General features: G+C 40.0%; 1 protein-coding gene across 2 annotated transcripts in view; it reads left to right on the plus strand.

Moving 5' to 3' along the window:
• FRMPD4 (FERM and PDZ domain containing 4) overlaps positions 1-27,764 on the plus strand; it is a 561,802-nt gene that overhangs the window by 516,754 nt on the left and 17,284 nt on the right. For both annotated transcript variants that reach the window (XM_012657567.1, XM_012657568.1), the window contains 6 exons: positions 6,872-6,976; positions 9,737-9,844; positions 13,867-13,998; positions 17,852-17,971; positions 23,987-24,123; positions 26,523-26,649. In XM_012657567.1, coding sequence (XP_012513021.1) covers positions 6,872-6,976; positions 9,737-9,844; positions 13,867-13,998; positions 17,852-17,971; positions 23,987-24,123; positions 26,523-26,649 — 729 coding nt within the window. The remainder of the gene's footprint in view (positions 1-6,871; positions 6,977-9,736; positions 9,845-13,866; positions 13,999-17,851; positions 17,972-23,986; positions 24,124-26,522; positions 26,650-27,764) is intronic.

Consider the following 27,764-nt stretch of genomic DNA (forward strand, 5'->3'; position numbering starts at 1 on the left):
AAATTGTCATTCTCACCTACTTCCAATCCACCCACACTTCTTAATTTGTTTGCAGTGGACAAAAAAAAAATTGGTAAAGCCAATGTAAATGTCTATAAGCGTGTGATTGAGCAACTATAAATTCCTGGTGGAACTTCACGTTTACATCATCTTTCCTGAATTCTCTCTCCCCACATTTATAACCTATTAGAAATGCAAGAGAACCATTTTAGTCCAACCCAGGTTATTTTTGCAACATTGGATACTGTTTTACCCCATGCAGTAAACTTAGAGATAGAGAGAGGAGTTTTGCATTCAAGTTTAAGGTTGTGTCTTGTGCCTTTGCTTGCTCTTTTTGCCATTTGAGTCTGTGTGACTTGTTATTCATTTGAATATTCATTACTATCAGTGAATCATAGAAGTTCCTTTTAACAGATAATCTAGAATTTTCTAGGAGTTTGAGTGGCTCTCGCTGTTGTGCTATATTGAAAGGCAAAATTTAGCCACAACATTTAGGAGCAAGTGTTGCATGTTCTTATGGCCAACAGCTGTACCTCTGCTCAGGGTCACTCTGCCCCTGCCTGCTCGTTGCAGATAAATTCTCATATTTGACTTTCCTTTGACCAGCTCTCCTTTATGAAATGACTACTACATACTCTATTCCCACTACCTCCTTAGCCTAGCCAAATCCTTCTCACCTTTCACGTCTCAGCCCAAATTCTAAATGCTACTTCAGGGGTTTGGAACCTTGGTACTGTTGTCATTTGGGCTAGAGAATTCTCTTTTGTGGGGGCCATCCTGCCTTGTAGGATGTTTAGCAGCATCCCTGGCCTGGACCCATTAGATGCCAATAGCAACCTCTCTTCAAGTTGTGACAAACCAAAATATCTCCAGATGTTGTCAAATGTCCCTTAGGAGCAAAATTGCCCCTGGATGAGAACCACTGTCCTACCTAAAGCCTTCCTTTACTGTTCCAGTCCAAAGTGGCTTTTCCCTCCTCTGAACTGTAGAAGTTGAAATAAAGGAATTGAAACCCCCAAGTTACTTAAATAGATACACTGACATGGAGAGGAGAGCAGATGGAAGAAGAGACTGCAGTTTTTACTTGTACTTTTATGTTTGGATTTTCCTACAAGCAAATTGCTTTTTGTAAAAAAAAAATTTATTGTTTCATTTATTTGCTAAACATCCTCTTGGCAATCAAGATTGACATGCAGAAACAGATGACCCAGCAGACCAAAAGAAAGTTCATAAATTCTACTTTTATTACACATAATAAAAATTAGCATTTAAATTTCTTTTGCAACTTTCTGGCCAGCATTTTTTATGTTGTACCAATTCTGCATGGTAAGGGCTAATAAAGAGAGAGAGCCAATATTTACTCCTTCCTGCCATACTCCACATGTGCCCAGGGCACCTAACATGACTCAACCACAGAAATTCATCTCCAGTGAGGCCCATCTCAAGGGGGCCTGGGACGAGAGTCTTAGGATCCCTGAAATTCTTTGATAAAAATTATTTCTTAACAGGTTGCTGCCTCATTTTTTTTGAGTATTATGGAGGGCTCCCTCGCCCCCACCCAGTGGAAATACAGATGCAGAGAAGTATGGGTCAGCAAACCTTTTCCTTAGAGACAACCAGTATAAACATTTTTACCTATTTCCTTCCAGTCTTTTTTTATGCCTTCATTGAGATCATATTGTACATATAATTTTATTGTGTTTATTTCACTAAATCTATCAAAAATCCTTTATAAGAATCATTTAAATGGCTGCAAAACATTACATTGAACCTAGATTGACTTAACCAACACCCTTTCATTGTGCCTGTCACACTGTCTTTAATGTTTTGCTATTATAAATAATTCTGCAAAGAACATCTTTGTGTATGAGCCTTTATCTGTATTTAGTAGTATTTCCCCAGGATGGAATTTTAGAAGGAGAATTTCTGGGTTACTCATGTATTTTATTTGTTTGGTTCTAATAAACCATCTTCTTTCCTTGTACTGTTATCTTTTTTTAATGACAGACCTTTCATTGGCCAGCTCCTTCTTTCTTTCCTTTGACTCTGCCTTCCACAGTTTCCGAGTCTAGAACTTCCAAAATTCCCTAGCCAATCTTACCTGAGATGGGGAGTATTTAAAGAGTCTCTACAACCTCCCCTCAGACAACTCCAACTTGATAGGACTTGGGTTAAGTCACTCTCTCTGTTCTGGTGTCCCTGAGCTATCATAATTCACATTCCCTTTGGTTTCTTCTAGTCCAAAGAGCTGAGGGACTCGCTTGCCTGCCTCCCACTTCCTAACTACCTTTTCCGTGTTTCACATACCTGAGGGAGGCTACACACCTCCTCATGGAAACCCCAGTGTAGCAAATGCAGTCAGAGCCCAGATCATGTTCCCTTGGCATGTGTCATGCTGAGACCACCGGCCTACTTTCCAATGGAAAGCACCGGTGATTCTTTGCCTATGGGGTTTTTCTGGCCCCAGGAGTATGCTCTTGGAGCAAGCCACAAGTGCTGAGGAACTATCACTCCCCCAAAGGGCAGTGTTTTGTGTTTTCTTAGGTGATGGTCAGTCAGGTGTGGCCATAAGAGGGGACATAGGAGAGGTGCAGGGAAAAAAGTGTTTGTTATACTCACAGCTCCTAGAGAGACTGCATGCCAACAGGGATGCTCACCTGGGAGGGAGTGCAAAGGAGCAGACTCAACCAATCAGGCGGGGAGCAGAGAGAGAGGGAGAGCCCAGGGGCAAGTGCGTTTGTCAGGGATCAGACTGGAACACACAAGAAAAGGTGCAAGAGGATTTCACTGATGTGTTTAAATGTCACTAGGTCACAGTCAAGGGAGGGTAAGAAGGGAAACTTGTGGCAGGGACCCACCTTGTCACACTGGCACACCCGGTCGCCTGGGCGAGATGCTCATAGCTTGTTTGTGGGGATGTTGAGGCAACAGAAAAATATGAAGTTTTCAAATTCACAATACAAACAGCCATTCAAGAAGTGACTGACAGGAGCTGGTGGATAAATACCCCAGCTCCTTCTCTCCTCTGACAGTATAACTCTGAGATCTTCCCTTTGCCAGAGTTTCCCAGCAGGAGCAGGTTCCAGTTGCCTGCAGTGATGCCTTACTTAGCAGTGAAGCCTTTATTAATATTATTGGCCGACTCCCTCTTCCTCTTCCCCTTTCCCCCCGCTCCCGACTCACCTGCCTGGGATTCCTGGGAGCACCTCCCAAACCAGTAGCTGCTTGTGACTCTTTGTCTTAGGGTCTGCTTTTTGGGAACTCCAAACTAAGTCAGCCAATGATAACTGTAGACTAGTCCTCACCAAATATTTCCTCAATGTCTGCAGTATAAGTCATACTGTAGAGCTACAGGAATTACAAGTTCAAGACCTTACATTTCAGTTTCAGAAATTAGTCTTATTTATGAGATTTTTTCAAACTATATTCTGGTAACTTCTAAGAGCATCTAAAAGCATCAAAAGCATGCCACACTCTATTGTTGCCACTTTAGCAACAACAAATTCGGAAAGAGGTACCGGGGTTGATTAGGGGCCTGCTAATTTTAACATTAATTAACATCTGGAGAATCTGATTATTCTAAATGGTAATTATTTGTCATTTCCACCACAGGATATGAAGTGCTTGTGATCAGCACCTACAGGTTGCTAAGAATTAATTCACCAGGCTTTTGAGAGGTGCACATTGTATATTTTTTGAGCAACAAAGAAATATCAGAGTTAAAACTGTAGTCATGACCGGTTTACACTACCCCATATACCACAAGTAACTCCCATCAGTGAAATAAGCCATTACTTTGTTGTTTCTCGTTAAGTAGCCTTCAGACTTGGAGAACTTATGTTTCTATTATTAAAAAGTAATTTTAAAAAATGTATGTCCATTATATGAAACAGTCACAAACCCAGGACAAGAAAAATGCACTTGTAGATTGTTAGTTAGAAGTTCATCCTGGGCTGGACGTGGTGCCTCACGTCTGTAATCCTAGTGCTTTGGGAGGCTGAGGCAGGAAGATCACTTGAGGCCACATATCGAGGTATCTCTAAAACAAAAATGAAAAAAGGAAGTTTATCCCAAGTCTGTTGACTTCAAATTGTGTATAAAATAATATTTACTTAATAACCTTGGCTGTCTAGTTTCCTTTGTGCTTTTCCTAGATGACCATGTTTGTCAGAATGGAATGGTAAATAAATACAGGAATGAAGCTACACGAGATGGGCAGGTTATAGCTAAAGAGAGAAGAGACAGGCACCCCCAGCATGGCAAGTTCTGCTATATGGGGCTATTTACTTTAGGGATGAATAACCCTATGTACTTCCATGACCCCTGGAAACATCACTGCATGCTAAGATTATATCAAATAATATACATCCAAAAACTAAGTCCTGTTAAATGTACTTTTTATTGAGGCAAGAAATTATGTAGAACATTTTAGAAAAATATGGTAAAATATTAAATTTAAAAATCAAGATGCATAGCGGAATAAACCTTAGTCTCTGGCACACTGAACATGTGTGAAATACTTCATTCCCAAACAATGCTGGAGAAGCGGGGTGTTACTGCATTAAAACATCTCATCTAATTAGAAGTGTCTGTTCTGGGTAGCTTTATTACAGCTGCTTCACTTGTGCTCAACTCATTGCGCCAATGTAAATACCGCCTGCTCAGAATCATTATGGGAGAATAATGTTTTCCCTTCAGCGAAAAAATGACATATCAAAAGCAAATGAATTCACCACTGTATGATTTGCTCGTTGATCATCACTGAACTTCGCCTTTAATTACAAAGATACTGATAAGAACTTTGCTGTCGCATCACTTCAGCTCTGCAGGAGGACTTCTAAATCCTACGTGGAGCATGTTTAAAGCTATTCTTTTTGGAGGAGCAGCCATTCAGAGTTCTTTTTAATTTTCGCTTTGTTTTCTTAAGAGGGCAGCCATTCTCTTAAAACATCTTACATAAATGGATGAATTCAAGCCCTGGGGAACAAATCATCCAGCCGTCCTGTCTTCTAAGACACTGCCCATAGCAAAGGGTGGGATAAGTGTGGAGAGGCACTTTAGAAAAAACAGGATTCTCCCAGTATTAAGGCAAAAACCTCATCCAGGAATACACACACACACACACCACACACACATACACAAACACATGTTTCATTGTATTTTTAACAGTGATTTTTTTATTATAGTAAAATACACATAACATAAAATTTACCATTTTAACAATTTTAAAGTATACAATTCAGTGGCATTAAGTATATTCACAGTGTTGTACAACAATTGCCACTATTCTAGTTCCACAACTTTTTCATCACCTCAAAAAAAAACCCTGTACACATTAAGCAGTACTTACTCCCTGTTCTCCCATTCTCTCCTCCCCCAGCCCCTGGCAACTACTCATCTACTCTCTGTCCCTATAGATTTGCCTATTCTGGGCATTTCATTTCAATGAAATCATATAATATGTGGCCTTTGTGTCTGGCTTCTTTCACTGAGCATGTTTTTCAGGTGCATCCATGTTGTAGCATGTATCGGAACTTCATTCCTTTTTACGGTTGAATAATATTTCATTGTATGGATGGCCCACATTTGATTTATCTATTCCATCGTGTCATTTTTTAATTTAATTGATCTGAAGTATATTTGTATTTGACAAGGATGAGAATTTTTTTTTTCACTTTACTTGGAAACCAAAGTATGGATCACCTTATTTGGCTTTTGTGCCTTGAGATTAATACAAAACATAGAAAGGTGAGCCTCTGTATTGATTCTAGAGTCAATTGTTAGAATTCTTTATGCAATAGCCTCAATGTCTTAGGATGATATCGCATGGAAAACATTAGTTTGAACCATGGCAGTTGCCAATATGTGACTATTTTAGTCTATAAAATAGCATTTGTATGATTTGAACTAATATTTACTTCTATATTTGGGCTTAATAGAGAATGTAATTCTTTTTAAAAATAAACGAGTGATGCCTGGCTCATAGGAGACATCTATCAGATATGAGTTCCGTAACCCTTAGTCTTCATTAAAATTATGCAACAAGGATGATTGTCAGAGGAAGTGACTTTACCAAGATCACGCAGCAAAGGATGCCTCACGATCCCAGCACACTTTTAAGCACGTTCTCCCATTGCACTTCCAATTTCTGCAGAAGAACTGTGTCACATGGCCCCCTTCACAATAAAAGAAGGGAGAGGATCATAAAGTATAAAGAACCTATAAGATGAGGCAGATTATGAAGTCAACTTTCTATCATAAGTCAAGGTCTCATCTCTACCCTGCCCAATAAGATCACGAGTTCCCAAGAAGAGGCTGAAACTAAGGTTGCAGGAACATAAAGCATGAGTGCTTAAGAGAGTAGTATGCATGTTTGTGTGTATGTGTGTGTACTTGCCTGTTCACGTGCTCTTAATGTGAATAACAATAGAATTATAAGTCATTTTAGAATTGTCAATGGCTTTTCTCCACCTCATTAGAATAGATAATTGATGATGAACTCATCATAAACCCGACATTCGATTTGACCCCCACCTCACCTTCCACACTGTGCTTAAAGTTTTGTATTAAAAGCAGGGTTTGTGTGCTTTTGTAGCCATCATTTTAAAAGATTCCTGGAAATGTGCTCAGTAAGAACATGGAACATGCTGTTGGTAGTTCTGGTCTGGTGACTAAATCAAACTTATTAATCTATGGTCATAACAGGGTTTCAACTGTGTCCATATTTGCATTTCATCCTTGAATTGGGCATGTGCTAAGCATTTTTTTAGTAAAAATATTACATATCTGAGAGGATAAAGATGGAAAACAACTGTTACAAGGTTTGCATTATGTTGCCAGTAATCAGATAAAATATTGTGTTTTCTTCTAGTCTCCCAAATCAGCATTTATTAGTGCTGCAAAAAAGGCAAGATTAAAGTCCAATCCAGTCAAAGTACGCTTCTCCGAGGAAGTCATCATCAACGGCCAAGTGTCGGTGAGTTTCCAGTTGCCGGCTTTGTGACAGAGTCCCACTGGAATGATCGATCCAGAATTGGTTGTTGGTTTTTACAGAGGTATTGAATCTCAGGATTGTAAAGGGCCTGAGAGAGCATCAGGCTGTCCCTGAATGCCCTCTAATGTGGCCAGAATGTGTGGTAGTCCAGTAGTTCCCAGAAGGCTCCCAGGGTTAGAAACCTCACTGCTTTGCAAAGGAGTTCATTTGATTTGGGATCACGGATGTTGCCGCATTCATATTGAGTAAAATAGGCCTCTTTGAAACTTCCACCTAGTCCTTTACATTCTGCCAGCTAAGCAGTCTTCCATAAGATAGCCCTTTACATATTTTGAGGAAGTTACCGTCTCCCCTACGTTTTTCCTTATCCAAAAAAACAATCTAATCTTTCAACTAATCAAAATGACAAAAAAATTCAAATTATGGAAAAGTTTTGTGTATGTAACCAGAACTGAAGAAATACTACCTGGATCTCCATATGTAGATCTTGATAAAAATCATGATTGCTCAGGCACTTAATTGCTCTTCAATATGAATAATGCAAAACATCAAAAGGATGTTTTATTTTCAACTTTTTCAAAAAAAAAATCTGGTATAATATTTTTCCTTTCCAGAAAGCTGTCATCCAGGGCTCTAATTTTGGGGGGGCTTTTGGAATGCCATAGTTTGTTGTTAAGGTTTGGCGTTGCTGCTGGTGTTGTTTAAATAACTTCACAAGGTTAAAATCTCATCCACTGTATGTTTGTTATTGGTCACAAACTCTTCTCTAGGTTGGTCCTGGACCTGTATTTGAATATGTAGGCCTGTGCATCCTGGGCAAGGTACTCATGGCCCGAGTGTTGTCTAACTAAAACTTACAGATTTGGGGCTGCCCCACGTGGGGTCCAAGCAGTTGGCTGGCTGATCTGATCAATTATCATGATGCTATGGGAAAGGGCCTGAGGCTGTCAGCATGCTGCCCCACGAGCATGGTCTGTTCCGTTCACCTCGGTGGATCCCTGTCACGCTGGACACAGGGTTACTGTGTATTATTGATTCACACAAGACTGTCCTAATTGAGAGGTGGAAGTTTCCAGGAACAGTGGAATCAACATGCCACAGAAGGTCATCTGAAACTTACCTTTTGTGCCCAGAGCTTCCAAGCATGGGCAGAACAGGCAGTTTATGCATCTGTAGAGAAAATATGATTCTACAAGCTGCTGTAGCAGTGTCAGTTTGTCTCTGGGTATAGCAGGGCTCACGTGAGGCAGGCGTGTGAGGACAGCTCTGAGGGACGATCATCTCTTGCAGCCTCTCTGCCTCGCTACAGGCCTATGGATGGAAGGGACATTCAGTCATGTATGTGCCCCTCAGCCTTTGTGACTGTCTTCATTTACTGGGTGCCATTCCTCTGGACTTGGATCCAGACTTATTCAATGAATTAGGTGCAGGAAAGTTATGTGGGAAGTCCACGGGAGCAGAAAGGAGGGGGAGGAAATTCAGGAAAGAAATAGGAAGTGAAGGGCAGAGAGTCCCTTATGGAAATATTCAGGGATTGAATTCTCTCAGACTAATGTAAGAGTTTGGCAAATCCTTGAACATCTCATCTTCATTTCCCTCATCTGCAAAACGAGGGATGTATGATTTCCTGATTGCTGAGTTCAACTCAACTCCTATGCCTTTGTTAGCAACTACATGGAAACAGCTCAGTTCACGCCCAGGATTCATGGAACTCATTCAGACATGCCCTCTTCCTCCCTCCTTCCTCTCTGTCATCTCTCACTACTTCCAATTAAAGAAAAAATCCAAAGGAATATATTTCTATTGTTTACTTTTGATCATGCTTCAAGCTTGTATCTTTTGAGTTACTTCTAAATTATGATGTGATCATTATATACTTAATGTTTTTACTCTTTTACCACACTAAGCCATTCCTCATATTGTCCCTTTGAACTTGAAGACCATTCCTAAATGGGCTACAAAGAGGTTCACAAAATAACTTTGCCCCTGAAGCTGAGTGATGCTGGTGACTCACAGTCATGGCCGGCACCAGGCACCAACAGCATCGCGCGTCAAGCAGCGTCATTGCTGCTCTGCGTTCTGCTCAAGATGTCCTGCTCAGCTAACGTCTGGGTTTATAGTTCCAAATGCTGAAGCTTAATTACAAAGGAATGATTTCTGTAATCATGCTTTTCAATGGGAAATCTTGAGGGTTTGGGGGGCTTTTTATTTTATTTTAATTTTTTTTTATTTCAGCATGTTACGGGGGTACAAAGGTTTAGGTTACATATATTGCCCTTGCCTCACCCAAGTCAGAGCTTCAAGCGTGTCCATCCCCCAGATGGTGTGCACCACACCCATTAGGTGTGAGTATACCCATCCCCCCCATCTGCCCGACACCTGAAGAATGTTATTACTATATGTGCACTTAAGTGTTGGTCAGTTAAGTCAGTTAATACCAATTTGATGGTGAGTACATATGGCACTTGTTTTTCAAAAAAAAAACTCATCTGATTTTCCGATGAGAAAAATGCCTTTTATTTGAATCACCTGAGTTATTTGTAGCTGGAAAAGAATTTTGTTATGAACAACTAACTTAACTCAGATATCACCAAATGAACACGTTGGTTGGCTTTACAGAGTTTGAATGTTTTTAAGTTGTGATTAGCATAAACTATAGACATGTGTTTCTACTGCAAGGAGAATTCTAATTTGACACTCTCACCCCCCAACACCTCTTTTTTTTTTTTTTTGGTTAAACAGGAAACTGTTAAGGACAACTCACTTCTTTTTATGCCAAATGTTTTGAAAGTCTATCTGGAAAATGGACAGACCAAATCATTTCGCTTTGACTGCAGCACCTCCATAAAGGTAGGATGACCTGCTGTACTCTGTTCCTGGACTCTGCCATGTACAGCAAGACATACTTTGAGCCATTTTGTAGCAGTACCTTCTTTCAGAACTATCCCTTTATTTCTGTAATCTTATTGGTTGCTTCCATAGAAGGTAGTGTATGAATACTTAAAAACAAACCAAAACAACAACAAAAAAACTTAAACTAAAAATGTTCTGCTGGTTTTTCCCCGTGGAGTTACAAAATGCTATCAATGAAGAAACACTAGGGCTAGTCATTTTAACGCAACTGCAGATTAATTAAAATAGTGTGACTGTCACCAAGAAGGCTTGGCACCCTGCCCAAAGCCAACATGATTTCTCAGCAATATCAGCTGCCCAGAAGATTAAGATGTTAGCTTTTAATTGAATATCTGTTACTTTTGTATCCAGCAAGAACAAGGGGTAGCATAATGTGAAGGTAACATTTACTTTGAATTGCTGTAACCAATTTCATGGAAATGTGCATCAAAAGGCAGAAATGAGGTATGTTTCCTAGAAGGGGTGGAAAGGAAGAGTGACAAAGTAATTCTGTTCTTTCAGAGCCACAGGTAAAGTTTTACATAATAGGCATTATAGCAAGGGCATATGGCTTTTTCCCCCCATGCTTCCTTCCTGGAAAAGAAAAGTACAGAGTCTCTTTTTTTATTGGACAGAAGTGTGTTCAGATATTGCTCCCTAATGCTTCATCAGCCTAAAATAGGCTTTATTCAAATGGCACAATAAAAAAGATTTTATGGAGGTAAAAAAGTACCTAGTGATGATCTGTACAATAATCTATCAAGAGACTATCAACTCTGTGTTAAAAATATCTATCAATAGTCAACCCCTAATTCTCATTTTTTTAAGTTAATCAGCACAGACTTCATGTGTGGAAGTGTTTCTGCAAAGGCCCACTCACTAGGTAGTCTTATTGTCACGACACCAGCAAGCAGCTTGTTTTGAATTGCTATATGTATGTGGTGATTTAGTAGGTCACACAGCAGACAATATTAGTAGATGGATGTTAGAGCATTAAATCCTCCTTAAATCATTCTAGATGAAATATTAACTTCCTTCACACAAGACTGTGAATTTTAAATGGTGATGACTGGAAAAGTCCTTTTCCTTTTTTCCTAGTCAATATGAATTTCTGCTGAGATGTTAATGTAATTATTGACCAATTATCCCAGAGGTAGGTCAACCTTTTCTGGAAAGGGTGAAATAGTAAATATTTTAGGCTTTGTGGGCTATTTGATCTCAGTTTCAACTGCTCAACTCTGTCATTGAATCACGAAAGCAGCTGTAGACAGGTGGGTTTGGGAAGTCCTTAAGACAACCCTCAGGTTCAAGCATTCACTTGAAGAACTCACAGAAGTCAGCAATTTGTTATACGTACAGTTGCAGTATGTTATAGCAAAAGGATACAGAATGGAATCAGCAATGGGAAAAGGCACAAAGGCAGGGCACAGGAGGGATCAGGAGGAGAGCATCCAGGTGTCCTGTCCCAGTGGATTTCTGCAGACACTGCTTAGTTCTTCCAGAAATGATGTGTCACCATTTGCACACAGCACTGCCAACCAGTGAGGTTCACCTGAGCCTTGGTGTCCAGAGTTCTTATTGCGGGTTTGCCACATAGACACCGGTGACCACCCACATGGCTGCCCTTAGTCTCCAGCCCCTCCAGAGTTCAAGCTGATACCACATGACCCAAGGTTCCTGTCATAAATCAATTGTTAGCATAGACTCTCTGGTATGTCCCAAGGCCCCCAGGTAAACAAAACCACTCCTATCAGGGAGGATATTCCAAGGGCTTAGAGGTTATTTTCCAAGAGTGGGAGCAAAGGACCAAATATTTCTTTAGGCAAGGTTAATTTGTTACTGCACAGACAATATATAAACAAACGGGCATGACCAGGTTTGACCCACAGGTCATAGTTTACAGACCCCTGAACTAACCCATAGAGCTACATTATTACAACTCGCTCTGACACCATGGCCTTGTTCTGTGTTAGCAACTGGTCAGCTCCTTGCCACTGGCCTCCCTACCCCACCTGAAGATATAGGTAAAGACTTGAATGTATTTCTTAACGGTAAATCTAAATTTAAGAAATCCCTGTTGTTAATTCCCTCTGGCCTCTTTATTATAGGAATGTACACTAGACTAAGTTTGATTTCCCTGAGGATTGCAGATGACAATGAGAAGACAGGGACCAATGCAATGAGTTCACATCAAATTCAAGTTATCTTATCTCATACCTAACAGCCTCATTATCACAATAGACACGGGCTGGTAGGTGTAAAATAAAAATATTATAGTTATTATGAAAGGAATATGACACTGTTTGATAAAAATTGCCAAAATTCTTGCCACAGAGTTACAATAGAGAAAACTATTGTTATTGATTTTTTGGTGTCCTCCCAGGTGGTTAAGGAAAATATTCTATAAACTACATGTTGCTACACAAAGGCTGGTTTTGTTTTCTCTTTCCCGGTCCTTGAGTGAAAATGATAAAACAGAGAATCTTTTTTTGAAATTCAACATAGTCAAGGCATTTCTGTTGAATGATTTTGGGGGGAGCTGGTGGATTTGGAGATCTTTGATTTAATGGGGCCTGAAGAAATTGAACAAGGACCACAGAGAAGGATCAAAATATCAGAAAAGTCAGGAAAAGAAAACTCTATGTATGGCAGGGTTTCTCTTTCTTGGCACTATTGAGATTTTTGGACCAGATTATTCTTTGCTGTGGCACTGTTTTGTGCATTGCAAGATATTTAGCAGTATCCCTGGCCTCTAAGCATTCCATGACAGTAGCATCCCCAAGTCTACTGCAACAACCAAAAATGTCTCCAGAAATTTCCAAATGTTGCCATGGGATAAAACTTCCCCTGGTTGAGAACCACTGCTCTACAGGATTTTTAGCATCTGAGTGTAAATTACCTTGAAGAGGGATCACTTACTAGTTTTCAGGTACATGAAAAAAGTAAAGGTTGAGGAATTCATTTTGCATTGCAGTAAATCTGTGTGTTTATCCATGGAACACTTTTCTGATCATAGGTGCTTAATCCTATAAAAGATTTCTGACAAAGCTTGCTCATTGCACCTTCCCTAGAGATGTAAAATAAAAGCTAATATACATATATTGTAGTACCCTAACTCTGTGCCAACACAACCCTTTGTGTTGTAATCAATGCTTTCTATGTATGAACTCATTAAATCCTTATATCCATTCCAAGACATGCTTTATTATTATCCCAAGTTTACACGTAGAGAAATTAAGATACTTAGAGATTAAATAACTTGCCCAAAGCTGCATAGCTAATAAGCAGTAGAGCTGGGATTCGAAGCCAGACTGTTTCTGGAGCCCCCATTCCTTACCACTCCCACACTGCTCTTTCAGAAGGGTAGACCAGGGGTCAGCAAACTCTTTTTATAAAAGGCAGAGAGCAAATATTCTAGGCTTCACAGGCCACGTATTCTCTGTTGCAACCACTTTGCTGATGCAGCACACAACCAACCATAGACTTTAGATAAATAAAGGGGCATGACCGTGTCCCAATGAAACTTTATTTACAAAAACAGGTGGTGAGCTAGATCTGGCATACTGGCCATATTTTGCTACCCCCTTGGGGTAGACCACTCTCAGAACTAGTTTAATTGCTACCCCATTTAAAAGAAAGGAAAACTGAACTGACTATACTACATAATCTATCGGTAACTTTTCTGTTCTAAGACCTTACATGATAAGTAAGCTCCTCCTCCAGCTGCTTACCTTGTTAACTCTCTGTTTTGAAGTCCATACAAATTTGGGGTGGTTGAGAAAGCCAGGAAAAGGGCAAGAGAAGAAAGGCTTCATTTCTGTATCTTTTTGGATCTTTGGAGCATTAAATTTTAGAATCGACCAAAGGAACGAAATTTCAAGATCTGAAGCCTACATGTGTAACATTTTTCTGGCCATGCTAGACTCCACAAGAGGGAGACCTCAGTTTTTATCTCATCATGTCAATGTTTCCTCTGTAAGGATGTCATCTTAACCCTTCAAGAGAAGCTCTCCATCAAAGGCATCGAGCACTTCTCCCTCATGCTGGAGCAGAGGACGGAAGGGGCCGGAACGAAGCTGCTCTTGCTTCATGAACAGGAGACTCTAACTCAGGTCTGTGAAATTTCAACCCCAGGTGTGGAGGCTGCTGGCAAGAGCAGAGGTTGCCCAGTTCCAGACTTCTCCCTCCCTCTAATCCTTTAAATGTATTAATTGCATCCCAGGGTATCCTCACAAAAGGGAGTGCTGGCCTTCATAATGGATTTTACACCTGAAGGTGATGTTTCCCTTTCTGCCAATCTTTCACAGATAGTCGGTTGGTCTCATAACCAGATTTGTCATTCAAGACTCGGCAGCTACTCACTGGGAATATAGCTCTGTAGAATCATGTTTTATGTTATTGCAATGACTTGTTCACCTGTTTTGGCCATTGATCTCTTGAAACCGTTAAAAAGGAATAGTTTCTGAGATTATTTAAATTAATCCGAAATCATATTTCGTTGTTTTAAATTCTGGGTACATACTTAAGACTATTTTTGGAAGCCTGAAATCCCTGCCCCAGTCCTGCTCGCTATAAATATATGATCTACCAATGTGTCCCAGTTCTTGGTTACCAAGATGCCACCCCCATCTGTTCTCTGGGGAGACAAGCGGGCTGCTTGGCTGCTGAATTCAGTGTGGCACCCTGGCTTTTTTTGTGATTCCACACAAGCAGAGTCTTTGTTGAATATATAAGAATTTCAACAAATTTCTCTTCCATAGAAGAGTTCAGAGCTGAGAGAACTTCAGGGAGAGGGGCATGAGGGGACACCAGGAGGAGAAGCATCAAGACACCACCAGCTGGATAGAGTGGCAGAAAGTGTCATTGCACTAAAGTGCTTCTCGGTTATTGTATAATGAAAAGCTGGTGTCCCGCACATGAGTCCTGCGGATATCTCTGATTCTCTTGATCCAGTCCAATTCGATGTAATGAATTAGTTAGCAAGTTGCTATTTCTGTTGATTTATACTCCTCTATCTAAACTTGAACTATTATTTCTATCAAGTTTAAATCTACCTATAGATATTTTCAATCACTTCTACTGATTGTTTAACGTGCGCCAAAACACTCCCGGAACTAGATGACTTATTTCATGCTTCGTTACAGGGGAACAACCCCTGATATACAGAATCCCTCATGTGAAGGGTCAGTGTCTGGGTCTGAGTTTCCCAGAAGCAGAACTTAAGGATTTGAATGCACGTGGTTTGTCTGGAACGAGATCTCAGGAAATACTGGCAGAGGAATGGGGAAGGGAGATGGGAAAAATTGGGCGGGCCAATGAAGGATGTGTCATCAAGCCAGTTTCCACTGTAGGTAATTGGAGCTCTGTCTTACTGGAGGGCATTGGGTGACAATGTGGAACACAGCGCAGAGTTATCCCACAAGGTGGGGGGAGCTGGGGCGTCTGTCCACCAACATGCTGTCTGTTATTGGTGTGGGCAGCCCCCCTGGTTACTCGGGTTTTTTTCCCCTGTGCTGTCAGCTGGTGACAGGTATTTGCAGTAAATAGCCTTCGGCTTGTAGCAGTAAGTGCCAAGGGCATATGGGCCGACAGCCAGTTACTATGAGTCTAACAAAAGCCCCCACAACCTTTTGATCTTTCCAGTTATACTTTCTCTCAAACTTTTATCTGCTACATAGCCTTTATGGGAAAGCTTCGTGCTGATTTAGTGAGACAAAGATTCTTCAAAAGTCTCTTCTGGTGAGACTTTTAAAGTTTAGGTTACCTAACTTAAACTTTTAGTTCTAATTTCTAAATTTCTTTTAAAATGTTAGAAGGAAACAAAAAATTTCTAACAGTGATTCTTGCCTTATCTTTTCTTTTTCTTATTAGAATCAGAACTAAAAGTCAAGTGCTAAAACTCAAGCACTATATCTAGAAAAGAAAATTGATTTATGTATCCTGAAACAAACCCACTATATGCCTTTGAAATCAATGCATATGAAAAAATCAATTACTAAAATATTTATAGGCGTGATGAAAAGGGGAGTATGAGAAATTATAATTTGTCCAATAACAAAAATCATTTTAAAACATTTAATTTTGATGAAAACCCCCAAAGGAACTTTTGAGCAACTCTACCTGAATTTTTGGCAGTTTGATGCTAAATGTATGCCTAGAAAATACTGCTGTCTATTTACATACTGCTTAAAGTTTTTAAGAAATTGTTTCTGTTTGTTTGTTTTAGAGAGTATTATTCTTATGCGCTGCCATTTCTAATGACTCTAAAGCACCTTTCTGCATTACATTAATTTATTTCCCAAAACTAGTGTAACCTACTGACATTAAAAGTGGACCCAAGACGGCTTATGGAAAATTCAAGAAAGATAGACTCTAGCCAATAATTAAAGGAGTGGGAGATACGATGATTCCTGACTTTCTAACATGAGAGCAGGCCTTTAGCAAAATAGCCCGTGAAGTCACTGTGAAACACAGCAGGGCTGACCAACACTCCAGGCCTCTGAGATTCCCCTCCCTGTTTCCTTCTTTCCGGTTTGCTTTCCCTTTAGTCAGTGATGAGCAGCCCAGAGCCCTAAGTGTCACAGGTCCGCTCAGCTTTGCAATCATGCCCATGGCCAGGAAGCTGGCGTGACTGCTTTTCAGTATGCCCAGATATTTAAAAGTCTTTTCCCATTGATATTCTTCTAGTCAACAAAGATAACAATGTAAACTGTAAACACACACACACACACACACACACACACACACACACACACATACTATAAGACTTAAAGCTATTTTTATTTTAAATTTTTTAATTGCAGCTCACTAATATTTTTATTTTGCCAGATTTGTCCCCTGCATAAAAGTAGTTACTCTCAACTGTGTTGGTGCATGCTCCATGGTTTTCATTTTGTTTTGTTGACCCCTTTATGGGAAATCAATGGATTTTGCCTTCTTTCTTGCAGTCCAATGTCTTTCATTCGTTCAACTGTTTATTAAGTACCTACTATTATTATTGCTTATTAATTGATTTCCCTTTGTTGCAAAAGGAATTAAGAAACTAACATCTAGTAGTTGACACGTAGGGTGCTGGATAAAAGGAAAACAAACAAACATGATCCATGGTCCTTAACACTGAAGAACCTGTGGTATATTCTAAGCTCCTTTGAACAATTTGAACAGTGTCATGCTATGAGAAATTTGGGGTAGCTTAGAAACTTGTAGAATCCAGATGTAGTGCATGGGCCAAAACTTCTGTCTTCCTACTTTCCAATGTGATGTCCTCCAAGGTTGACACTATTGTGCTTTCATTGCTACAATCAGTCTGGAGTCGAATTTGGAAAAAACAAAAAAGACACAGTCATGTTATACAATAATAAACTGTGGTGGACAATCTCTCCCTTTCGATCCTGTTGTACTCCCCATCCTAGAGTTGGTGTGCTGTCACTAACAACAGCCAGCATCTGTGGAACTTCTTCCAAGGACTGCCCTCAGACCACTAGAACCCATCGTGTCCACATCTGGAAATTCATGTTCCCTGGGACAGCCCTAAACCAATGATTTGTCATTGCTCCTTTGTCTCAGGTCTCAGTGGCAGCTCTGTGGCGTAACTGACAGGCCAGGGTCCCCTGCCTGATCAGGCTGTGGCTACCCTCTGCTGTGCTTCCCTGAGATGGCACATTTGCGTGGCTTCCTCTCCTTCCCTGACCTGCTTCCCTCCCTCCCGTACTGGCTTCTCCCAGAAGCACTTCCTTAATAAGTCCCTTGCACACTAACTCTCATCTCAGGGTCTGCTCCTGGGAGTCCAAGCTAAGTTGCAAGATTATGTGCCATTTTCAGGGAATGAGTATCTACCATAAATGCTAAAGAACTTCCACTGCTTCTTTCCTTAGTATCCAAAGAAAGTTGACTTTGCTTTACCGTCCCTCAGCCATTTCTCAGGCAGCACTGACAGATTCTTGTGTGATCGGTCTGCTCTTCTAGGTGACACAGAGGCCCAGCTCCCATAAGATGAGGTGTCTTTTCCGAATTAGCTTTGTCCCAAAGGATCCAATTGACCTTTTAAGGAGAGATCCCGTTGCTTTCGAGTATCTCTATGTTCAGGTATGTGAAAATTTTAGCATGTTTTATATTAATGTTGTGGGATAAATTAACTTTGGGGTTCTTTTCTGACTTCTTTAATTTGGTACCTTCTTTCTCTTTGTTCCCCACCCCAAGCTCAATGAATTGTAAAATGGTTCTGTGGTGCTCTTTTTATTTTTACATTTGATTTTGAAATAATTTCATACTTTCAAAAAAGTTGCAAGAGTAGTCATCTGTACCCTTCACCGGTTTCACCCATTATTAACATTTTACCACATTTACTTCATCTTTAGTGTGTGCACATATTCTCTCACACAAACACACACATACAAACACACACACACACACACATACACATATATAATTTTTTTTCTAAACTATATGAAGATCAGTTGCCAAAATCATGCTGATTTGCTCCTAAATACTTCAGTGTATATTTTCTAATAACAAAGACATTTTCTTACATAATCATTGTACAATTAACAAAATTAGGAAATTTAACAGTGATACATTTTTATTATCTCATCTGCAGTCCATATTCAAATTATGCCTATTGTCCCCCAAATGTCCTTTATATCAGTTTTTTTCTGGAACAAGATCCATTGAAAGATTCCATGTTGCATTTAGTTGTCGTGTCTCTTTAGTCTCCTTAAATCTAGAACATTCCTCAACCTTTCTTTGACTTTCATAACCTTGACAGTTTTGAGGAGTACTTGTCAGTTGTTTTGGAGAAATCTCTCTCTCAGTTTGGGTTTCTCTGATGTTTTCTCATGATTAGATTGAGGTCATACATTTTGGAAAGAACAACATGGGTGACTGCGTCCTCAGTGTATCACATCAGGAGGAACATGATGTCAGTTTATCCCCTTAATGACAAGGCGAACTTTGACTCTTGGTTAAGACCATGTCCTCCAAATTTATCCATCCAAATGCTACTATTTTTCCTTTTGTAATCAATTAGTAATTTGTGAAGTCACTTTGTAACTCTTTTATTATATTGTACCTCATCAAACTTTCACCTACTAGTTTTAGTACTGACTGATGATTCTTACCTGAATCCATTATTATTATGATGGTTGAAAATGATTATTTTTTTCTAATTTAATTCATTCTTTTTCATTTATTAATTGGCATGATACTATAAAGAAAGCAGTTTCCCTTCTCCTTTATTTACTTATTTATTCGTTAATTTATTTGGTGCTTAGATTGTTCTGAAAAGTTGTGATATTCATATAGTAGAATTATTAATTATAAGATGATAAAACTTTAAGAGAATAGTATCTTTTCCAGTCTATCTATAGTTCATATCTGATTCTGGAATATAATTCCCAAATAAACAAAGCTTCGAGGAATGAGGATTTGGAGCAGTTTTTCCTGAAAGGAATTTATTCAATTTGATATCTAGGAGATATTCCTATATTTTTCTATAACTTCTTTCTATTAATCTCATTTAAATTCCAATATAATCACATTAAATAGTAAGAACTCACCTAATGCTTAGGCATCTAGTAGTAGATCTACTCAAAGAGGTTGTAAACCTAAATGTAACCTCTCTCCCTTCAAAAAAAGAAAAAAAAGTGAGGATAAAAGAAGGCATGCTCTCTTTGGCTGGGGATGGCTGTAGAAGGCAAAGATTGCTGGTGCCATATATAAAATACAAAAAGCCAAAAAGTAGGAAAAAGATACTAAAAGGAACATTTGTTAACTCTGGGTAGTTGATAACACTGGTATTTGTTTTACTCTTCTCAGTACTTTCCTGTGTATTTCAAAGCTTTTGTAATGTTTAAAATTTAGGTGGGAAAAAAATGTAGGTAGAAGATGGAAGAAGGATGTAGACAAGATAAATGTCAGAAGTTAGGAACGGTAACATAAATTAAAGTGGCAATAAGCCCTGGAAATCAGAAATTAAAACAGAGAGGAAAGAAGCAGAACATACTAGAACATTCTAGCAGATGGGGGCAGTCAGGGTGAGGCCAGTTAAACCTTCCTCACCTCAGTGGTCTTTCGAAGAGACTGTGGTGTTTACAGCTCAGTAAGATGCTTAATGTTCATAAAGGTAACCCTACTTTACGTCAGTCGTTAGGAAAAGCCAAATCCTGTTCGTTATACCTTCTTTATCAATTAAAGAAATGTAGAGTGTGCTTAATAATGTTTTCCACCCCAAACAGTGAAACTATCATATTTTGGGTTTTTTAATGTTAAAATTTGGTCACCTGGGCCCCTCACTTGTCAACAATATTTCCTGGTCCCCAACAGTCCAGGTAACCCTGATGTGACTGCATTAAACAAAGAGCCTGATTCTCAGCTGGTCTATTACTGCATCTTCCCTGAATTCCTGCTGACAACCAACCCAGAGCTTTGCTGCTGCAGCTCAGCCCATATGCAACCAGTGTTAGTTCCAAATAAATAGTTACAGGTGCTGGTCAGCCCATGGCTGTGGACAGTGAGATGCATTCAGTGGTCGTTCTCTATAATTATAATACATACTCACCCCACTAACAGGATGGTGTTTTAAAACCATTTTACTCTGCTTCTGTGTAAACATCACAAGTCCATTGCATCTATAAAAGAACAACGTGGTTGCATTTGTCTTGGGGAGGGAAGACCCCTTAAGTTTAAGTAGACAAGGAGTACTGCTAAACACAGTGCTGTTTAAAGTGAGTTTGCTCAAATCTAATGCAGTTTAGGGAGCTCTTTCTTATTCAAAAGGCACACCTTTTATACCTGTGAGACTGTCCTCAGAACAGGAAAACTTGTCTGGAAATCTTGCCCAGGGACTAGCAGAAAAACACTGATCATGTTTCTGCTTTCCTGCCTTGGGTATTGCATGAGTGGTACATTGGCCACCTCTTCAAGGAGTAGTATTTTACAGATTTTAACATCTATGTTAACAGTAAACTCTAATAATCCAGACTGTTCTAATTTATAATTACAATGGGCTATTCGGACGTTTACCTGTGCACTGACTGTTAAGAAAAAGATTGCTACACCAATTAGTAAACAGAATAAGACCCAAGAGGCTCCAAAATGTTTTCAGATACTTTACTAGTATTGGTTTCCTTTTGAATATCTAATGTGTTCATTGTAAATGAACTTTTTTGCAGGCCTAACGTGGAGCCTGTTGGGACCTATATTTAGCAAAACAGTGATTGCCGTTTGCTTGTTTAACTGTATTTGAAGTAATGTGGTTGAGAGTAATAAAAGCATGATTAATACCAAATATATATATAACTCATTCTCCAGGATCAGTCTAAACTAATTATATAATGTAATTAAGTGACTAACCACCTTGTCAAAAAATTCACCCAGAAGTTTGGTTAAATACAGGGTAAAGCAGGGATGGGAAAAACAGTCTCAGCCACAACTCCTAGAAGAAGTAATAGGGATGGCTCATCTTTATAAAGTACATTCCGTTTTATGAAACATACTTACAGGTATCATGGCAACCTTGCAAGTTAGTTGTTAACTCTCAAGTTAGTTCTTGTTGCGAGTTAACCCATTTTTAAGAGAAGAAAACTGAGATTCCAGAGAGATGAAATGCCATGTCCAAGGTCATTTTATTAGTAGTTGACAGAGCCTACTATCAAATCTGGAGCTTTTGCCTCTAACTTCTATGCTCATATCCTATTTCAATCCATCATGCAATAGCAGTCATTGAAGAAAGTGATTTACCAAAATGATTTTTCAGAAAACTGATTCTTCAAGTGCCTACACCTGACACTGTACCAATGGCTTCCTCACCCCCACTTCTCATGGGACTCTATAAAATGACCCGATGTAGGTTCTCAATCCCTTGGAGCCCATATGGACAACCTGAGCACTTGGAAGTTTCACTGAAAAATCAAATCACAAAAGGCAGACTAATTGGGGAAAAAGCATTTAAAATGTATTATTAACGTGTACATGGGAGCCCTCAGAATGAAGACCCACCCCCTCAACGGGGTGCAGAAGCTTATACACCATCTTGAGGTTATAGAAAGAATGTGGGGTCAGAGCATGGCTAAAAAGAGGTTGTACTGGTAAATCAGGTTTTAGTGGCAAGACAGGTTAGGGAAGAAGGAAAGGGGACTCTTGGCTGGCAAAAGTGGTCTTGTTATGTAGATGAAACCTCGTGTGTAGTAGCCCTAAAAGAGCATAGATGGTAAATATTCTGTTTAGACCTTTAAAGGTGTCACACTGTCAATTAATCTTTCTTAGATCTGAACAAAAAGAGACCTGACTTCATCAATACAGATTTTCTGCAAATATAACTTTTCCCCATAAAAGACAGCTTTACAGGACTACTTCCTTTTACTGGCTCTGTGACAACCATCTCAAAATATGTCAAAAACATATTTTAGGATAAAATATAATTTCCTGCAGAAATAACTGGCAAACCCAAGACTGGCAAACAAAATGGCAGCCTGGAATTGCTCTCCGAGGCTGCCCTAACTCAGAGCACCCTAACTCCTGCCTCCTGAAAGACCCACTTCCAGCAAGGGGTGCTGTGCAATGTAGATAGGTTTAAGATTTTAAGGAGAAGCAAAAGTGGAAGATTGTTTTAGAGATGGACACAGAAGAGAATGTGACTTTACTCTTGGCAGTGAAGCAATGGGCTGGGACACAGTGACATGGCATAGCACTAGTCCAGCATGTGTAAGTGTGCACAGTGTAAATACTGTGCACAGAAGCTGTCCAGGGGTACATGTTCCCATGTTAGAATAGTCAATATAGGAAGCAGTATAAATGTGCTTCTCTTGGAAAGGAGGCAAACAAATCCAGACATAGTTTTTCACTTGAAATCTTCTTGGGATAAGGCAAAGAATAAAGAAAAGAAGGAAGTAAGAAAGGGGCTAAATATCATATTCTCTAGCCCAAGAATCCAGCTTCCCATAACAAAAATAAGTAAACACACATGTTGCATATGCCTAAGTGATGCTGTGCTTCCCAGCAGCTCTCCTGACCAGTGAGTGAGGACGCTACTCTAAAACCCACCTCTGGGCTTGTGCAGAACTTTACACTTGATAACACTCTCAGCCACTCTTTAATTTGATCCTCACAGCAAATCCTGTAAGGTACGTGTCCCCATTCTATAGATGAACAAACTAACTGAGGCCGAGAGAGGTGGAATGACTCCCACAAAGTCATGCTATAGAAACAACAAAGCCTTTGCCATCGAAATGAACCGAGGAGTTTACTAGCTACCCTTTACCCAGTGTACCAATGCACTGTGACAAAATGCTCACTGTGCATCTCATCTGACCCTTGAGCCACTCCAATGAGGTAATTAGCATGAATCCCCATTGCACAGATCAGAAAACCGAAGCTGCAAGAGTTGAAGTAAATAGTCTAAAGTTACGTACACTGGGCGCCATTAGCAAAGCCAGGACACCAAAAAGTGGGTGTGAGTCCAGAGTTGCTGCCCTCAAGCACCTTGGTAATGCTGCCTCCCTGAAGCTACTCTGGATGGTGACAAGGAAGAGAAGAGTGATGCTGGATGATGACAGTAGTTAACACGTGAGGGTGTCACATCTTACCAGGTAGAGTGCTAAGGGCTTTACACTGTACACTTGTGCAACCCTCCCCACACCCCTGTGAATAGGGAGCGGTATTATCCTTGCTTTGCAGAAAAGGAAACTGAGGCACAATTAAGGAACTCTCCCAAGGTCACATCCCCTATGAAATGGAGGAACAAGTTTCGAACCCAGAACTCCAACCCTGGCAGCCTAACTCCAGAAGCCATATTACGCTATCGATACTTTGTGTGTTAGACTGCGGCACCTGTGTTTGGAAATTTCTATACCTAAATTCCTAATTATTTTTACAAAAAGCTAAATATTTAAATAGCAGCTCGTCGATGAATGTTAAATGTTTTGTGTGGTCTCTGTGCTTGTGCGTGCGATTAAATACTGACTCGGTTCCAAGCAGCGCGGTGGAAACGTTTCCACATTTAGCCTCCTTGCCTGTGAAGTGAAGGTTGCAGCACTCGGGGGAAATGCGTGGCACCTGTTCCTCTCATTCTTTGACAAGCTGCGCCCCCTGCTGGTCTCTCCGCAGAGTTGTAACGATGTCGTTCAGGAGCGATTTGGGCCGGAGCTAAAATATGACATAGCCCTGCGGCTGGCCGCCTTACAAATGTACATCGCCACCGTCACCACCAAGCAAACGCAGAAAATCTCCCTCAAATACATCGAGTAAGTGTTGACTCTCAGAGCCATTTCAGAGACACAGATGGTGCCTCCTTAACGCCCAGGCATATTTTTGATCTTTTGTCTCTGTTTTCAAAATTGATCTTGTTTGTGGCACAGTGTTCATTAACCAAAGGCAAAATGTGTGAATAGCATGTTCATTTCTGGTAGAAGAGATCCATTTCTTACATAATCCATCTTTAGAGCATTGGGGTTAAAATGAGGGTCATATTTAAAATGAAGCGGACATTTAAAAATTCTTGAAGGGACTTGGTTCCCAGCCCAGCTTTGGTCTCAGTGCTTTTCACGCATTAACTTAATTCTCACAACATCCCTATGAGATTAGTAGGATTTTTGGTTTCATTTTGTAAACAAGCAAACTGAGACACAGAATGAGTAAAAGTAACTTGCCCACGTGACACAACTGTTAACTGGGGGACACAAGATTCAAACCTAGGCGGCAGGACAACTCACTGTGCTATAGTTTGAGTGATGGGTTGAGGTACCTGTGTTTGGAAGCACATGTAATGCCTTGGATCCCTTCCGCTGTACAAACTAATTAAAATCCCACTTTCCAAAGATGCTTCTCATGGGCTGCCTATAAAGGCTTTCTAAATTCCGCAATGCCAGGTTGATCCACCAGGGGGCAAAATGGCTTTTCTCAGCAGATTCATGAGCCTGCGTTGGGGAACATTGGAGTTCCAACTTGCTGACTTCAACGCCACTGTTCTGGCAACTCTCAGTTCACCTGTCAATGCCTAGGGACAAATCCTCGTGCACGGTTTGAGAACCTCAGACTTTTGAGTCTTGGGCCACTCCTTCTCCCAGATGGTTTCTCTCTTTATCTCTTGCCACACACATGCAGTGACTGTAGCCTGAGAGAGACTAAGCTCACAAAGAGATCTTGTGCTCAGCTGGACACATTCATACCTTCCCCCTTTCTGAAGCTCTTGGGGACAGGTAAAACTGGCTGCCATTTGAAAAGGTGGCCTGCACAAGTTGAGATGATTTTCAGGCAATTAAAATGCGTTTCTTTTCCTACTGTCTGTACCCACATTTTACCAGGCTGAACATTGTATAGTTAAAAACCTCTCTGAGATAACTAGCTCGACTAAGAATTCTGCAGAGTCTACAATAATGTTCTCATTAATAAATTCCTTCTCCCAAAAAATATTCATTGAGAATTTTATACAGTATTCACATTAGGACAGTAGAAAATACTAATATGTATAAGTTATAATCCTGGTCATGGTGGAACTTGTGTTCTGATTATAAAGACAGGTATAAAGAAATGAAAAGCAATTATTTAAAAGAATGATACAAATAGAATTACAAGGTAGCCCATAAGGAGTACCAAATGATGAGTAAAGACAACAAGTATGAGTTGAGAAAGAGGAAGAAAACACAGTGATCATGAAAAATACCATCTTAACTGGTAAAGAACATGAACGGTCAAGTCAGGGGAGGTTGTCTTCCTACCCTTCTTTGGAGAGGACCTGCAGCAAGAGAAATAATCAGAATCTTCTTGAAGGTCTTCACATAATTTAGAAGATGCTGGTTGGGCACATAACAAAGGACAGATTTCTAGGATAGGATTTCTATTCTAGGGCAGATTTTCTAGAATTCAAAACATAGAAGCTTCTTAGAATAGGGTTATAGTCATTGCTGAGGAAATGGGCTCTTGGCAAAAATATAATAACCTAGTCCTATTTGCTGTTGTTGTTTTCTTATATATGCACACCCATGGGCGATGTCTGCATCTCCCCATCAATACCAGACACACCTAAGGGTGATGAACCCCACCCTGATTCCATACCAGCAGCACCTCCCCCAAACCCCAAGCAAGAAATGTTGATGGAAGGAGTTAGACAGACATGAACTGGCTGGGGCAAAAGGGAACTATGTGTGCCTAGAGAAAGAGCCATTGAGGAGGAAGAGGGACAGGGGAGAAGGGTTCGGGGGCATGAAGGAGTTGCATCCATCCTTCTACAAGAAGAGAGAAAGATGCAGTGTGGGCAGACAGGGAGATAGGAGAATGGGAATAAATAAAGGGTTGGAGAGAAATTGGTGTTGGAAATTGCAAACTCAGATATGTGAGTGAATTTTAAGAGACTCAGAAATGGGTTGGACAAAGTGTCTCTTCAGTTTCCACTGGCCCCAAATGCCTCCTTAGCATTCTCTCTAGAGAGTGAGGAATATGTTTCTTTTTAAACGCAAACACATGTATTAATGATCAAATACTATGTTTCCTGAGTGTAAATTAAAAGTTACTTCCCTAATTGGGGGCTTGTCTCCATTCCCTGCCTTACCAAGAGTTCATTTGTTCCAATAAACATCAGAGCGCCATTTTGCCTTAGATAACTAATCACGAGAATGTGAAATTAAAGATATGTTCCTTATTGCAGAAAAGAATGGGGATTAGAGACTTTTCTACCCTCTGCTGTGCTGCAAAGCATGAAAGAGAAGAACATAAAGAAAGCACTTTCACACCTTGTCAAAGCAAATCAAAACTTGGTACCACCGGGTAAAAAGGTATCACATTTGCATCTTAATAGAAAATTATAAAGAGAAAGGCTTGCATGCATTTTAAAAAATGTTTAAAATTAGCTCATGAATAAAGTACATTGTACCATATTTTCAGAAGCAGTAACACTGTATAACTTTTTAAAAGAACTATTAACATGTTTCTAAGACTAATGAAAAATAAGTATTCATATGGAAACCTACTTATTTCTCACAAGTTATGGACTCCTTATTGTTAGGGGGAGGTATGCGTTCATGTGCCCATGCGGGAGAACCTTGCATAACTGCTGAGACCTTGTGAGTGGAAGGTAGAATTTCTAGATAAGTCTACATTTCCATCCTGCTCTTGCTTACCCCTCATACCAGCTTAAATACACAGCAGCCAGCAAGGGGCCCTGTAGGCCAGATGCCACATTAATTAAACCAGAGTGTCTCTACTGTGGCACTATTGACAGTTGGGAACAGATCATTCTTTGTTGGGGGGTGGGTGGGATTATCCTGTGCACTGTAGGATGTTTAGTGCCATCCCTGGTAGGGCGCTACTAGCATCCCAGCAGATGCCAGGAGCATCCATCCCTAATTGTGACAAACAAAAATGTCTCTAGACATTGCCAAATATGCTTTGGGGAACAAAGTCACGCCTATTAACAACCATTGGATTAAATCCTACTTTTGGAGGGAAGATAAAGTTATTCTGTTACTCACCATCGTTACTGTTAAAATCTTTTGCTTTTGTTTTTGTTTTCATTAAGAAGGAAAAACACAAAGGACATTGAAAAATGTACTACTGGTCAGAGAGGTATGGTTTATAGGTAATAAAAAGCAAAAGAGTCTAGGAACCAGAAAGAGAAGGAGCCTTAAAATATTGGACCTGTAAAATTGGAAGCAGTCTAGCAACCCAAAAACACTTTCTGATTGATATTGGCTAGAGAAACTTGCGTACTCTAATACAAATCACTGTTTATGTGGATAATACTTTTGCCTTAGTATCTCATTTTAAGTCATTTTTACTGGCTAAAGCACACTTATTTCTATTCCCTCCTCACCTCATGACTTTTTTTTAAAGTATAATCAGATTCACCACACTATCAGCCACCTTTGATTTACTTGCCAGTTTCATGGGG

The sequence above is a fragment of the Propithecus coquereli genome, unplaced genomic scaffold (genome assembly GCF_000956105.1).
Source record: "Propithecus coquereli isolate 6110/MARCELLA unplaced genomic scaffold, Pcoq_1.0 Scaffold548, whole genome shotgun sequence".
Lineage (NCBI taxonomy): Eukaryota > Metazoa > Chordata > Mammalia > Primates > Indriidae > Propithecus > Propithecus coquereli.